At 42.7% G+C, this 16140-nt stretch overlaps 1 protein-coding gene across 2 annotated transcripts in view; it reads left to right on the forward strand.

The window, feature by feature from the left end:
• TRIQK (triple QxxK/R motif containing) overlaps positions 1 to 16140 on the forward strand; it is a 75046-nt gene that overhangs the window by 50850 nt on the left and 8056 nt on the right. For both annotated transcript variants that reach the window (XM_065398687.1, XM_065398688.1), the window contains exon 4: positions 991 to 1076. In XM_065398687.1, coding sequence (XP_065254759.1) covers positions 991 to 1076 — 86 coding nt within the window. The remainder of the gene's footprint in view (positions 1 to 990; positions 1077 to 16140) is intronic.

Consider the following 16140-nt stretch of genomic DNA (forward strand, 5'->3'; position numbering starts at 1 on the left):
CAAATTTCACCCTGGAGTGAATTTTTATGAGTTATAAATTCCTGCAATTTATAATGGAAATTCTGACAGCTTCTTAACCATTGCATAGCAAACAGTGCTATTATAATACTTTGAGGGTAGACACCCCTGCTGGTTCTGTTTCCTCTCTTCTCATGAGGTAACCTTCAGGTTGTTTCTCTGATTGCTTTAGAAAATGACTGTTCTTCTGCTCTGTTGTGCCCTCCTATCTTAGGAGGTCAGCAGCTCCTGCAATATAAAGCTCCAGTGGCCCTGTACTCTAATGGTGGAAAATATTTATGATGCATTGACTGGATGAATTTGTTGGAGTTTAGGATACAAATTTTCATTCCCTAATTCTCTTCCCCTTCCTTCCCCTAAGAGACTCTCTTAGCTTTCCTCTGACAATACGTTCTAGTGCTATGCCTTTCCTTTTGGCATCAAATGCATCATAATTATTCACATCCTTTATGCATGACTTTTGCCCGAGTACAGACGGTCTTCACAATATTTAATCCCTAAGGTGGGGCTGTTCAGGGGAGGAGAGCTTATACAAGGGGAGCATCCTCTCTATGCCACAAAGGGGATCTCTCCACAGGATATGAATAGATGCTGAATAGACTGGTGGAAGGGGGGGACTCCTGCAGAAGGATGATGTTTTCTAAATACATGCTGTCTGATGGCTACTGAACATTGCAGTTGCCATTTTAGTAAATAACATACCATTGGAGGCGTATCATAATTTGCATTTTGTAGCTCACTAGGCTATCAGGCTCTAGGTTGATTTGTTAACTACTGTTTTGGTTTTCTGGTTGTTGTTTGTTTGTTTTAAAGGCCATTGTTGACCCTGCTGTTGGTCCCGTTCTTGTGGCACAACTCTTTCTTTCTATCACTGAACTCTTAAAAAATTTAGATCTGCCACTGAAGCTAAAATTATTGTAGATGTATCTTATCTTCAGTGGATCATTTACATTAACTCTTTTTCTACCTTAGGAAAACAAGATTACAAGAAAAGCAGGCCAGTGTTAAGAGCAACAAGATTAAAAGCAGAGGCCAAGAAAACTGCACTGGGCATAAAGGTAGATATCTATTTGATAGCTTACACCATGTTGAGTTTCTTTTCCCCATAGATGTACTGTGTGAATATTGATTTTTGAGAGATATTGTTTGACACTTCAAGACCTAAGTGGAATGCCAGAATCTAAAATATTTATGAGGGATTGTTTTGAACCTTCAAATAACTGGAATAACTGAAACTCTAATGGACTTTAAATGTTCCACATTCTTGATAAGAAGCATACTTTTATTTAACAGTGCCAGTGAAATATTATATGTTTAAAAACAGGATTTTTTAGACAGGTACTGTATAAACAAAAATGCTTTAATGGTTTTATATAGTTATGCAAAATAGCCATGAATTCCTGCCTTCTTCTAGTATGTTATATCCAGGAGTTGTTTAAAAACAAACATTGGTATAGTCTCATCATTAATAAGTATAATATATTATGTGGCTACATCCATCCACTTTGACTCCAACATGGAAAATGATTTCCTTCACTACCAACAAAACAGCAAGAAGGTTCCTGAACTTCAAACTGCTTGGAAACTTCCTGTTTTCAAGTGTGTGTGAAGTATAATTATGACTAAATGGTCAAGGCAATAAATATTAACATGAAGGACAACTATTCTGTACTATTCGCCATGCTATTATGATGGAATTTGGCTAAGCATGTCGTTTATTTAAGTTGCATCCAATATTTATCCCCCAAATTTATTTTTGAATCAAAATAAAATAATATGAAATTAACTTGGCAGCCATGATGAGAAACATGCAGGATAAAAATGGCTTGAAAATCTAACTATTCTATTGAAAGAAACTCAGAAATGTTAAAAGGAGAACATATTCTTGTTTCTGGCAGATGAGAAATCAATTTTTTCAAGTTATAGTTTATAGCAAATGCCAAGGTATTACTACCAAACTGTAACAGCTGTTGAGCTGCCAGATGATGTATTTGGTTGTCATCCAGAATTTGCTATTATAATCATGAAACCGTACTTTCCTTTTGCTCCTGATTGCTGATCTCGATCAAGCACTGCCGTGCGATGCAGTATGTTTTCACAACATAATCTCCTCAGTTAGTGCTGTGTGTCAGTTTTTAATGAGAAAAAGTAGATTGCCCTTTTTGTTTAAAAGATAGATTACTAACCTTTGGAGTTCTGTGTTTTTTCCTTCCTTTCTTAGGGTATATCTATACATACAGCGCTGCAGCAGTGCAACTGTACCGATACAGCTGCGTCACTGCAGCACATCTGGTGAAGACACTCTACGCCTATGGGAAAGACCTCTCCCATTGGCATGAAAAAAAACCCCACCTCCGTGTGCGGTATAAGCTATGTCATCGGGAGAGTTTCTCCCACCGACGTAGTGCTTTGCACACAAACGCTTATGTCAGTGTAATTTATGTCGCTCAGGGGGTGGAATATTCACACCCCTGAGCGACATAAGTTTTGCCAACATAGGCTGTAGTGTAGACATAGCCTTATTGCATTTTACTCTTATTTTTTAAATTCTGTGATGTGACCTTTTAAAAGTGATGTTCCACCTGGTCATTTTTATTGTACGTTCAGCTCCCATTTAATTTTTTTTTTAAATCCCTCTCAGTTAGTGTTTTTGGAGATTTTGCTAAATATCTTTTTCAAGCGATAATATTGTGTACCTGTGTTCTCAGAAACTATATCACTCACTTTTTTCTTGTATTGCATAATTCTTACTTGAAAACTTCACAAAACTGAGAAGAATAAAGATACAGAGAATCTTAAGTACAAATGTTAGTGACTGATGAAAATAAGAGAGAATTTTATGTAGCAACATGTTTCTCCCTCTGCTAAAGTTAAGGTTGAGTGTTGCTGTTTAAGGGATGACTATTGTAAGTTCTCAAAATCTGCATGATTAGTTAGATTGGCTTTAAATGTGCTGTGTCTTATGAGGGTGCTGGGGGTAGTGTTAGTGGTCTAAGTTTGTGGTCATTTGAGTAAGAGGCTCCCCCACCCAAAAAAATCACCTGGTTTATCTAACTATTTTTGCACCTGGGGTTCAAACTCTGGCTCTGGTTCTCCCCCAAACTGATCTCAGTCACTGAGGATTTATTTTAGCTAATGTATGGGACCCACTGCCCCTCTGTGGAAGCCACATTGAAAAAATTATTAAGAGTAAAGTTTGTAACTACAGTTCAGTGCATGCCAAACTGATGTACCCAAGAGTGAAATGCACATCTGCAGCAAGGCTAGGGCTCTGTTGAAGCCAGAAGGTTGGTAGGCAGTCTTTTGTCACAGTAACTGGGTTACATGCTGTGGTGACTGAACCTGAGCTGCACCCAGGCAATGTGAATTTGAGCCCTACCATTAGCGGCTTTTAGAGAATGTGTTATGCGTGTGTCCTTGATCTCTAACTGCATTCTGCAGGAAAGTTTTGCCCTAAAACCAAAATTTCTAGTTTAAGAGTAATATTTGAATGAGATATGCTCTAAAATTCACATTCAGACTCTGATTTTACTTTAAAAATATTATCAAGGAAATTGGTATTAAATAAAGAGAAGATGAAAGAATGTAAGTGGTTAGGTTAATGTATTCATGTTTCATAATCTTCATCTGCTTCCATAGAATGGAACTAAGTGGGATCAAAAGGAAAGCAAGATGCTGAGTTGTTTGATCAAGGGTTCCTGATACACAGCCTCCCCGCCCCCCAACATCAACTGCTCGTAACATTTACAGCTTCTCATACTTTTTTGGTGCAGAGCCAGAGGCTATAGGGGGTCAGAACAGTGAAGGCAAATGTGGGGGCGTGGGAGCAGTGCAGGGGATATGGAGACTGGAAGGATGCAGGATGGTGCTCTGGCCCTTTGCCAGCTTAGAATTGTTCAGCACACCCTTAGACAATGACTCTTATTAGTGTAAAGGATCATCCAAATACTGTGTTTTTTTTAAAACCCAGTTCAGTGACTAGAGTTTTGATGCTGCACTGGATTTCCAAAAATGTAGTTTTTCTGTGATCCCTCAGTGAATAAAGGCTCATCCTCAAAGGGACCTTTGCTCTCTGGCTGCTCAGGAGTGCTGACAGAGTAGAATCATGGGGGGAGGGTAAGTTGGGCAACAGTGCTAGACTTGAACAGGGAAGGGAGATGGAGGTTGCTCAGAGGCTTCCCTTCCCTCCACTGTCCCCTAATCAGGGTTAGAAACCCAGAACTCCCCTCCTTCTCCATGCTGCCTCCAGCAGTGGGGAAGGGGCTCAAAGCTCCCCCTTCACTGGTTGCTGCTGCTACTAGGGAAAGAGGGAGGTCAGAGCAGTGCAGGAGAGTGTGGGGAGGAGAGAAGGGCGATCAGAGCATGCCCTGAGGGATTTGCGGAGCATTTTAGCTCTCCCCCTGCAAATATCCCCTCCTGCCCCCACCACTATTTCTGTCCCTCTTTCAAAATATGGCCCCATAGTGCTGAGACTAGGAGGGGAACAAGAATGTTCAGTGAGGAGTGGAATGGGCATATTCAGTGCATGGCACAGTACACAGCATTGAGATCATAAGAACATTAGAACAGCCATACTAGGTCTGACCAGTAATCCGTCTAGCCCAGTATCCTGTCTTCTGACAGCGGCCAGTGCCAGGTGCTTCAGAGGGAATGAACGGAACAGGTAATCATCAAGTAATCCATCCCCTGTAATAAACTCCTAGCTTCTGGCAGTCAGAGGCTATGGACACCCAGAGCATGAGTTTGCATTCCTGACCATCTTGGCTAATAACCACTGATGGACCTATCCTCCATGAACTTACGTAATTCTTTTTTTGAACCCAGTTTTGGCCTTCACAATATCCCCTGGCAACGAGTTTCACAGGTTGACTGTGTTTTGTGAAGAAGTACTTCCTTTTGTTCATTTTAAACCTACTGCCTATTAATTTCATTGGTGACCCCTGGTTCTTGTGTTATACGAAGGAGTAAATAACACTTTCTTATTCACTTTCTCCACACATTCATGATTTTATAGACCTCTGTTGTACCCCCCACTTATTGTCTCCTTTCCTAGCTGCAAAGTCCTCGTCTTTTTAATCTCTCTCCATGTTCCATAACCTTAATCATTTTTATTGCCCTTCTTTGTAGTAGATCATAGTTGGGAACTGAGAACAAGTATGCTCAGTGCATGGAACAGGCATACAATACAGAGACTGGGATGAGGAGAGGAATGTTTGGTTCATGGTACAGTACACAGCACTGAGATCATAATTGGGAGCTGAGAAGCGGCATGACCAGAGCATGCACCAAAGACAATCCTGAGACCAGGATGAGGAGCAGAGAACAGGATTGCTTAGTGCTTGGTACAGACCCACAAATGCGATGGAGTGAGAACACCCACTGAGATGAACAGAGCAGCTCTTACCTCTCTGAGCCCTTTTCAGGCTGCATTCATCTTCATGGTGTGTTCTCATTCATTGGGGACATCTCATTGAGATGAATGGACCATTTCACACCTCTTTGAGGACTTGTCTACACTACTGCTTAAGTTGATGTAACTTACGTCACTCGGGGGTGTGAAAAAACCACCCCTCTAAGCGACGTAAATTACCTTAACTTAAAGCAGTGTCTACACCGCACTATGTTAGCTGGAGATGCTCTCCTGCCGACATAGTTTCTGCCTCTCGTTTTGGTGGAGTAATTACGTCGACAGAAGAGTGCTCTCTCGTCTACATAGCGCATCGGCACTGCTGTAGAACGGTAGTGAAGACGCCCTGAATGTCCTCCTCTGAGCTTGCTAACAGTCAGCTGTAGCTGCAGATACAGAGATGGGCAGGGGAGGGGGATTTGCAAATGCCGGCGGGGCAGTTATATGCTCTGGAATGGGTGTATGCTATGGGGGATGGTGGGATAAGGAGAGGGCGAGAAGCGACACACACCAGTCTCCTCTCATGTGCTTAAAGTTACTATAAACTACATGGAATAATAATTATAAATATTGTGAAAACATCTGTTTTCTCTCCCTATCCTGTCAGCACCTCCACACTCAAAAAAATGTCATAGCATGAGCATTATCACCTTTTGACTGTAATGAAACACAGAGGAAGGCGAAAGACCCCACATACATGCCATATGGTATCTTTAATCTGTCCTCAGTTCCACCTGCATACCATGTTGATAACTATACCTTCTTAATGTAACACTATCTCCTACAAATAACATCTCTTTTTCTGTTCAAAAAATTAGGAAATACAATGAGAAAACACTTTGTTAATGCAGAGTTAAGGTTGCCCAGTAGTGCCTCGTGCCCTTCCAGAACATCAGATTCAGCTACACTCAAACCTCTGAAAAGCAGGAAGTGAAGAGTTAAGGAAAGCAAACTTAAGCCTTTGAAAACAGTTAAGGTACCTGCAAGCCTTGCAATATGCCATCCCTGCAATGCAACCTTAGCTCTGCCTTCGTGGAGTGATGCCCCAGTATGCCCATAACACACATTCTAGAATCCCTTGCAAATGCTGCAGAACAGTTAGGGAACAGCACAATAAACACTGTAGGGCAAGGTATAATATCTTTGCTTTGCTAAAGCAAAACTCGGGCTTAGGTCAGACATAGCAAAGAAACGATGTCTACACAAACATGGAGCCAATTCCATACAAACCACCCAGACTTGCTAAATATCACAGCCCCTTCACCAAATTACTGTCATCATGTCACAGTGACAGCTCTTCTAACCTGCTCCACCTAATCTCTGAACCTTTCAATACAGCTACATCTAGCACAGTGAATGAAATTGGAGTGCATGTAGATAAATCTGAGTCCCCGTCTATCCTGAGCTGCTTTGTATGTTCTCTGCATTTTTAAAGCACAGACGTTTTCCCTCTCAGCACCTTCTCTGTGTTCTTCAGCTGTCTGATAGCATGGTTGCCATGTCAAATGCTCTGGCTTCATTCTGAACATGTCCCAGATGTCCATCTTCTTTTCTGGATAACTTTGGAGATACGAAGTAGTTGAACTCTGTCTACTTATTATGGCACCTTCCTTACTCAACTGTTCCCACTAACTGTTGCCAGCTCCCACGGTCAGAGTTAAGGTTACCTTGCAAGGATGACATGTACTTTAACTGTGTATTTCTTGGTTTTCAGAGGCTTAAGTTTTCATTACCTCAGTGGATTGAGTAGCTGAGTTTGAGGTGCTGACAGGCCACAAGACACCACAACACAAATTTAACTCTGCATTAACAAAGTTTTTGTTGGTGAACTGTAATAAGCAACAGGGTTCATATGTGCTACGGGTATGGCTTTATTTTCTTTAAAGAATACAGACCTGGATAGTGTACCATTAAAATCAATGGGACTTGCGATTAACTTCAGTAAGGGTCAGATCAAGCCCGTAATATGTGTTTGAAAAGTAGCTGACATACAAAATTCTGAGGTAATTGCAATGGTAGCAAATAGTCTGGAGACAACATAATAAATAATCCTGGCAGTATCCAGTCTTGTTGCCAAATCTGTGAAAAAAACATACTTAGGTGTATTTTCCAAGGATTTTATTTACTCATAGTGACTTCAACATGTGGTGCAGTAATCCTCCCTTCTAAAAATCTATTGACACTTGCAAATTGCTAACTTGTAGATAACAGAAGTATTATAAGGGCAAATCCATCCCAGGCATAACTGCAGTTGTTGTAATTATTATTTAATTAATGTATTAAGATGTACTGCAGTAGTGCCTAGAGGCCCCTATCAAGCAACAGGACCTCATTACACTATACTCTGTACAGACATATAATAGACAGTACCCGCCCCAAAGAGCTTGCAGTCTAAACATGTAAGGTGAGACAATAAGTGGATATAAACAAAGAAAGAAGGTAGAATGTGAGGAGAAGGGAGAGAAGAGGACAAATTAACAGTGAAACAATCGTCTCCTCATAACCAGGGAAGTGAGTGGAGTTCCAGCAGGGCTGCATTTCACCCAAAGAGTTTACAAAGTTTGTTTGAAAAAAATATAGAACCCCCCCCCCCCCTGAAAATTACATGAAACCTTTTTGAATCAACTGCCCTGAAGGTGCTGTACATTTCAGAGCTATTTTACTAATTAGCTTGTCTTGTCAAACTCTGATTGTTTTTCATTTTAATGCAGGATTTAAAGTAACAAAGTTTCTTTCAGTCATTCCCATTTAGTACTTTTTAATTTCCTCAATGAGCAATTTTATCCATGTTGATAATGTCAGAGTGGCAACTAAGGACTTATAAATATCAAAATTTAGTTGAACCAGGGTGACCGTACTTGTTTTGAGTGTGCAGTATTTTGTCCTTTTAAAAAATATTATCAAATATTGTAATATAGTCATTGTTCTGGCTCGGTTTGGGTGTGTGGCACATCCTCAGGCAGCCCCTAAAGGATATGGCACCTCCCAGATGGGAAGGACCCCTGTCTGAGGACATAACTCTGAGACTACATCTATATTATGAGCTAGGGGTGTGATTCCCCTGCTCATGTGCACATACTTGCACTAGCTCTCATTGAATTAGCACAAGTATAAATAGCAGAGTAGCTGCAGCAGCAGAACCACAGCTGAGCCTTGCTGAGTACAAACCCGCCTGAAACTGGTGAACATAAGAGTGGCCATACTGGGTGAGAACAATGGTCTAGCTAGCCAAGTATCATGTCTTCCAACAGCAGCCAGTACCAAATGAAGACAATTATAGAATTATAGGACTGGAAGGGACCTTGAGAGGTCATCTAGTCCAGTCTCCTGCACTCATGGCAGGATTAAGTATTATCTAGACCATCCCTGACAAGTGTTTGTCTAAACTGCTCTTAAAAATCTCCAGTGATGGAGATTCCACAACCTCCCTACGCAATTTTTCCAGTGCTTAACCACCCTCACAGTTAGGAATTTTTTCCTAATGTCCAACCTAAATCTCCCTTGCTGCAATTTAAGCCCATTGCTTCTTGTCCTATCCTCAGAGGTTAAGAAGAACAATTTTTTCCCCTCCTCCTTGTAACAACCTTTTATGTACTTGAAAACTGTTATCATGTCCCCTCTCAGTCTTCTCTTCTCCAGATTAAACAAACCCAATTTTTTCAACCTTCCCTCGTAGGTGATGTTTTCTAGACCTTTAATCATTTTTGTTGCTCTTCTCTGGACTTTCTCCAATTTGTCCACATCTTTCCTGAAATGTGGTGCCCAGAACTGGACACAATACTCCAGTTGAGGACTAATCAGCATGAAGTAGAGCGGAAGAAATACTTCTTATGTCTTGCTTGCAACACTCCTGCTAATACATCCCAGAATTATGTTCACTTTTTTTGCAACAGTGTTACACCGTTGACTCATATTTAGCTTGTGGTCCACTATGACCACCAGATGTCGTTTCCACAGTACTCTTTCCTAGGCAGTCATTTCCCATTTTGTATGTGTGCAACTAGTTCTTCCTTCCTAAGTGGAGTACTTTGCATTTATCCTTATTGAATTTCATCCTATTTACTTCAGACCATTTCTCCAGTTTGTCCAGATGACTTTGAATTATAATCCTATCCTCCAAAGCACTTGCAATCCCTCCCCTCTTGGTATCATCTGCAAACTTTATAAGTATACTGTCTATGCCATTATCTAAATCATTGATGAAGATATTGAACAGAATCAGACCCAGAACTGATCCCTGTGGGACCATACTCGTTATGCCCTTCCAGCATGACTGTGAACCACTGATAGCTATTCTCTGGGAATGGTTTTCCAACCAGTTATGCACCCACTTTATAGTAGCTTCATCCAAGTTGCACTTCCCTAGTTTGTTTATGAGAAGGTCATGTGAGAGAGTATCAAAAGCTTTACTAAAGTCAAGATATACTATGTCAACCGCTTCCCCCCATCCACAAGGCTTGTTACCCTGTCAAAGAAAGCTATCAGGTTGGTTTGACACAATTTGTTCTTGACAAATCCATGCTGACTGTTACTTATCACCTTATTATCTTCTAGATGTTTGCAAATTGATTGCTTAATTATTTGCTCCATTATCTTTCTGGGTACAGAAGTTAAGCTGACTGATCTGTAATTCCTCAGGTTGTCCTTATTTCCCTTTTTATAGATGGGCCCTGTAGTTGCCCTTCTCCAGTCTTCTGGAATCTCTCCCATCTTTTATGTACAGATATCTAATAGCTCAGATATCTCCTCAGTCATCTCCTTGACTATTATAGGATGCATTTCATAAGGCTCTGGTGACTTGAAGATATGTAACTTCTCTAAGTAATTTTTAACATGTTCTTTCCCTATTTTAGCCTCTGATCCTACCTCATATTCACTGGCATTCAGTATGTTAGGCATCCAATCACCACCAACCTTCTTGGTGAAAACCGAAACAAAGAAGCCATTAACCACCTCTGCCATTTCCACATTTTCTGTTATTGTTTCCCTCCCCTCATTGAGTAACAGGCCTACCCTCTCCTTGGTCTTCCTCTTGCTTCTAGAGGAAGAATTTGTAGAATGTTTTCTTATTACCCATTATGTCTAGCTAGTTTGATCCCGTTTTGTGCCTTGGCCTTTCTAATTTTGTCCTTACATACCTGTGTTATTTGTTTGTATTAATCCTTTGTAATTTGACCTAGTTTCCACTTTTTGTAGAACTCTTTTTTAATTTTTAGATCATTGAAAATCTCCTGGTTAAATCAGGGTGTTCTCTTGCCATACTTTCTGTCTTTCCTACGGAGTGGGATAGTTTGCTCTTGTGCCATTAATAATGTCTCTTTGAAAATCTGCCAACTGTCTTCAATAGTTTTTCCCCTTAGACTTGCTTCCCATGGGATCTTACCCAAAAACTCCCTGAGTTTGCTAAAGTCTGCCTTCTTGAAATCCATTGTCTTTATTTTGCTGTTCTCCCTCTTATCATTCCTTAGAATCATGAACTCTATCATTTCATGATCACTTTCACCCAAGCAGCCTTCCACTTTCAAATTCTCAACCAGTTGCTCCCTATTTGTCAAAATCAAATCTAGAACAGCCTCTCTCCTAGTAGCTTTCTTCAACTGAAATAAAAAAATTGTCTCCAATGCATTCCAAGAACTTGTTGGATAATGTGTGCTTTGCTGTGTTATTTTCCCAACAGATGTCTGGGTAGTTGAAGTCCCCCATCACCACCAAGTCCTGTGCTTTGGATGATTTTGTTAGTTTAAAAAAAAGCTGCATCAACCTCTTCTTCCTGGCTGGGTGGTCTGTAGTAGATCCCTATCATGATATCACCCATGTTTTTTATCCTATACCTTAACCAGAGATTTCAACAAGTCTGTCTCCTATTTCCATATCAACCTCAGTCCAAGTGTATAATTTCTAATATATAAGGCAACACCTCCTCCCTTTTTCCCCTGCCTGTCCTTCCTGAGCAAGTTGTACCCTTCTGTACCAATATTCTAGTCATGAGTATTATCCCACCAAGTCAGATCTGTGATGCCAACTATGTCATAGTTGTGTTTATTTACTAGCATTTCATAGAATCATAAAAGATTAGGGTAGGAAGAGACCTCAGGAGGTCATCTAGTTCAACCCCCTGCTCAAAGCAGGGCCAACCCCAACTAAATAATCCCAGCCAGGGCTTTGTCCAGCCGGGCCTTAAAAACCTCTGAGGATGGAGATTCCACCACCTCCCTAGGTAACCCATTCCAGTGCTTCACCACCCTCCTAATGAAATAGTTTTTCCTAATATCCAACCTAGACCTCCCCCACTGCAACTTGAGACCATTGCTCCTTGTTCTGTCATCTGCCACCACTGAGAACAGCCTACCTCCATCCTCTTTGGACCCTCCCTCCTTCAGGTAGTTGAAGGCTACTATCAAATCCCCCCTCACTCTTCTCTTCTACAGACTAAATAAGCCCAGTTCCCTCAGCCTCTCCTCATAAGTCATGTGCCCCAGCCCCCTAATCATTTTCGTTGCCCTCCACTGGACTCTCTCCAATTTGTCCACATCATTTCTGTAGTGGGGGGGCCCAAAACTGGACGCAATACTCCAGATGTGGCTTCACCAGTGCCAAATAGAGGGGAATAATCACTTCCCTCTATCTGCTGGCAGTGCTCCTACTAATGCAGCCCAATATGCCGTTAGCCTTCTTGGCAACAAGGGCACACTGTTGACTCATATCCAGCTTCTCGTTCACTGCAATCCCTGGGTCCTTTTCTGCCAAACTGCCTCTTAGCCAGTCAGTCCCCAGCCTGAAGAAGTGCATGGGATTCTTCCGTCCTAAGTGCAGGAATCTGCACTTGTCCTTGTTGAACCTCATCAGATTTCTTTTGGCCCAATCCTCCAATTTGTCTAGGTCACTGTATCTCTACCCTCCAGGGGATCTACGTCTCCCTCCAGTTTAGTGTCATCTGCGAACTTGCTGAGGGTGCAATCCATCCCATTATCCAGATCATTAATGAAGATGTTGAACAAAACCGGCCCAAGGACTGCCCCCTGTAGCACTCTGCTTGATATCGGCTGCCAACTAGATATCAAGCCGTTGATCACTACCTGTTGATCCCGATGATCTAGCCAGCTTTCTATCCACCTTATAGCCTATTCATCCAATCCATACTTTTTTAACTTGCTGGCAAGAATACTGTGGGAGACCGTATCAAAAGTTTTGCTAAAGTCACAGTATATCCCGTCCACCGCTTTCCCCATATCCACAGAACCAGTTATCTCATTATAGAAGGCAATCAGGTTCGTCAAGCATGACTTGCCCTTGGTGAATCCATGTTGACTGTTCCTGATCACCTTCCTCTCCTCCAAGTGCTTCAAAATGGATTCCTTGAGGACCTGCTCCATGATTTTTCCAGGGACTGAGGTGAAGCTGACTGGTCTGTAGTTCCCTGGATTCCTTTTTTTAAAGGTGGGCACTATATTTGTCTTTTTCCAATCATCCAGGACCTCTCCCAATCACCACGAGTTTTCAAAGTTAATGGCCAATGGCTCTGCAATCACATCAGCCAACTCCCTCAGCACCCTTGGATGCATTAGATCCGGCCCCATGGACTTGTGCATGTCCAGCTTTTCTAAAAGTCCTTAACCTTGTTCTTTCACCACTGAGGGCTGCTCATCTCCTCCCCATACTGTGCTGCCCAGTGCAGCAGTCTGGGAGCTGACCTTGTCTGGGAAGCATTGAGTACTTCAGCACTGAGTATTTCAGCATTGAGTACTTCAGCTTTTTCCACATCATCTGTCACTAGGTTGCCTCCCACATTCAGTAAGGGTCCAACACTTTCCCTGACCACCTTCTTGTTGCTAACATACCTGTAGAAACCCTTCTTGTTGCTCTTCACATCCCTTGCTAGCTACAACTACAATTGTGCTTTGGCCTTCCTGATTACACCCCTGCATGCTCGAGCAATATTTTTATACTCCTCCCTAGTCATCTGTCCAAATTTCCACTTCTTGTAAGCTTCCTTTTTGTGTTTAAGCTCACTGAAGATTTCTCTGTTAAGCCAAGCTAGTCGCCTGCCATATTTGCTATTCTTTCTGCACATCAGGATGGTTTGTTCCTGCAACCTCAATAAGGCTTCTTTAAAATACAGCCAGCTCTCCTTGTCTCCTGGATTTCAAGTTCTTCCTGCTTATTCCCCATACTTCTCGGATTGATATACAGACATCTAAGATACTGATTTGACACCCCCCCCCCCCCGTTCTGTCTTGTCTCTCCCTTATCCCTACTATAGCAGCCCATGCTCCCTCCAAATTCCGACCTTTCTCCCCTGGTCTCCATGTTTTTGACTTACCTGTGGGCTTTGATCACCTGCCCCCTTCAAACCTAGTTTAAAGCCCTCCTCACTATGTTAGCCAGTCTGTATCCAAATATGCTCTTCCCCTTTCTCTATAAGTGGATCCCCTCTCTGTTTAACAGTTCTTCTTCCTGGAACAGCATTCCGTGGTCAAGGAAGCCGAAGCCCTCCTGGCGACACCATCCTTGCAGCCAGGCATTCACCTCCAGGATGCATCTGTGTCTGCGTGGGCCCCTACCCTTGACCAGAAGGATTGAAGAGAACACCACCTGCGCTCCCAACTCCTTCTGATCTGCAGATGGTCATACTTTGCAGTTTCATTACTGCCCACATGGATGACTAGCATGGGGTAGTAGTCAGAGGGCTGGATGATCCTCGACAATCCCTCCGTAACGTCTTAGATATGGGCCCCTGGCAAGCAGCATACCTCCCAGGATGCTGTGTCAGGGCGACAGATGGGTGCTTGCATCCCCCTCAGAAGAGAGTCACCAACCACCACTACCCTACGTTTCCTCCTCGGAGTGGTGGCTGCAGTCCTCCCAGCCTTGGGGGTACATGGTTCTCCTCCTCCACCTTCGGGGGTGATTCCTCATTTCTTGTTGCCAGGACAGCATAACGGTTTTCCATCACCATGGTGGGTGGATTGAGAATAGGAGTGGAGCACTGCCTGCTGCCTGAAGTAACCAGCAGCCAGTGTCCTCCCTGTGACAGAACCATATCCTCCTCCCCTGGTGGTGTGACAGCAGTCCTCTGTAGCTGGATAGCTTCCTCAGCCTTGGATGTCTCCATATGAATACTGTCAAGGAATGCCTCGTGGGCACGGATGCTCCTCAGCCTAGCCACCTCCTCCTGTAGCTCTCCCACCTGCTTCCTGAGAGAGTCCACCAGCAGACATCTTTCACACTGGATGGTCCCCCCCAGCCTGGCTTTCTGTGAGTGGGAAATGCAGGCCACAGTCTCTGCAAATCCACACCAGGATCTGGGTAGAGGTATCCATGGTTAGGTTGTCAGTCTGGATACAGGCGCAGGTGGAGGAGACAGGAGCAGTGTTGGCACTGACGCTGCGGCCCTTTCTAACCACAGCGATTGTATTATGTCTCCCTCCCTCAAACCCCCTCTCAAAGTCCCCTGTTTGTGGTCCCCTGTTCGCTAGCTCCCCTTGGTCGCTTAGCCTCTGGCTTTCAAGGCCTTCTCTCCTAGGCAAGTATCTCACAGGCAAGTATCAGCCAGGCTCTACTGGCCAGGACAGGGAGTAGCTTTGGAACAATGGTGCCAAACCTACACTGACTGTGCTGCCAGGAAATTGGTAGAACCCACCACCTGAGCTCCCCTTATGACAAAAGGGATTCCTTTGTGAAGGATTGCTGTTAATATATTGGGCCAGCAGTTTGGCATGAAGATTGTGTTTTCATAGTACGTTCCTGAGTCAGTGTTCTGTGTGTGGGGCAAAGGATGTTGCTCCTCCCAGATGAGAAGAACCTCTGTCTCCTGAGGTAACCCAGAGGAGTTGAACAGTGAGTGTTTCCTGCATCAAGGAGAGAGAGAAGCTGTACCAACAGCAGGAGAAATGCCTCTGTACCTTCTTCCAGTAATAAAAAGATGTTGTGTTGTTAAACTGAGTTCTTCCATGTGTCACTAATCCAGTATCGCCGCATGGCTGTGCTAAGCCACCAGTAAGGGGACTGCAAGGTCATGGAAAAAAATAACATGCCTGAGATTTCCTTTAAATGACCCTCTGTAGTATGTGCAAGTTTTCTATAGTCAACCCTAGCCTTTGATGCCCAAAATAGAAACGAAAAAATAAATATGGGTAATGTTTTGCGCTGCCTGTGCCTCAGTATAGTCTCTAATAAATATAACAAACACACTGGAGAGGATAGGAATAGGGGCCTGATTCTCCACTACCTAATCCCTTGTGCAGCCATTTACATCTGTGCAAAGGAAGTAAAAAATGCTACCAAATTAGAATGGTAGCATTTTATACCCACTTTGCTCAGATGTACATGACGGCACAAGGGACAAGTCAGTAGAGAATATGGCTGATTAAATAAAGGGGACATTGATGGAACCAAGGAAAAAGTAATTTCTGAATATGGGAAATGTACTATCCATCCATTCTTCCACATAGCTACCTCATTATTTACCTATACAGCTAGCTCCCTACCAAGAATCTGTCTCATCTGGAGCTAGTTGGATACAAATAGATGACGACATTCTTGATGCAGTTTACCAAAGAGTGTCCTCTGATTTCATGCTGTTCATAATCTTCTGAGTTAATCCAGTTTGCCAAGGTATGTTAGGGATATCTTGTCACCAACAGGTTTTCATGTTTTGTCCCCAAAAAAGAAATACCCAGTGTCACTGTCACTTCCTTATTTTCTCCCCTTTTCAA

Source organism: Emys orbicularis, chromosome 2, assembly GCF_028017835.1.
Source record: "Emys orbicularis isolate rEmyOrb1 chromosome 2, rEmyOrb1.hap1, whole genome shotgun sequence".
NCBI lineage: Eukaryota > Metazoa > Chordata > Testudines > Emydidae > Emys > Emys orbicularis.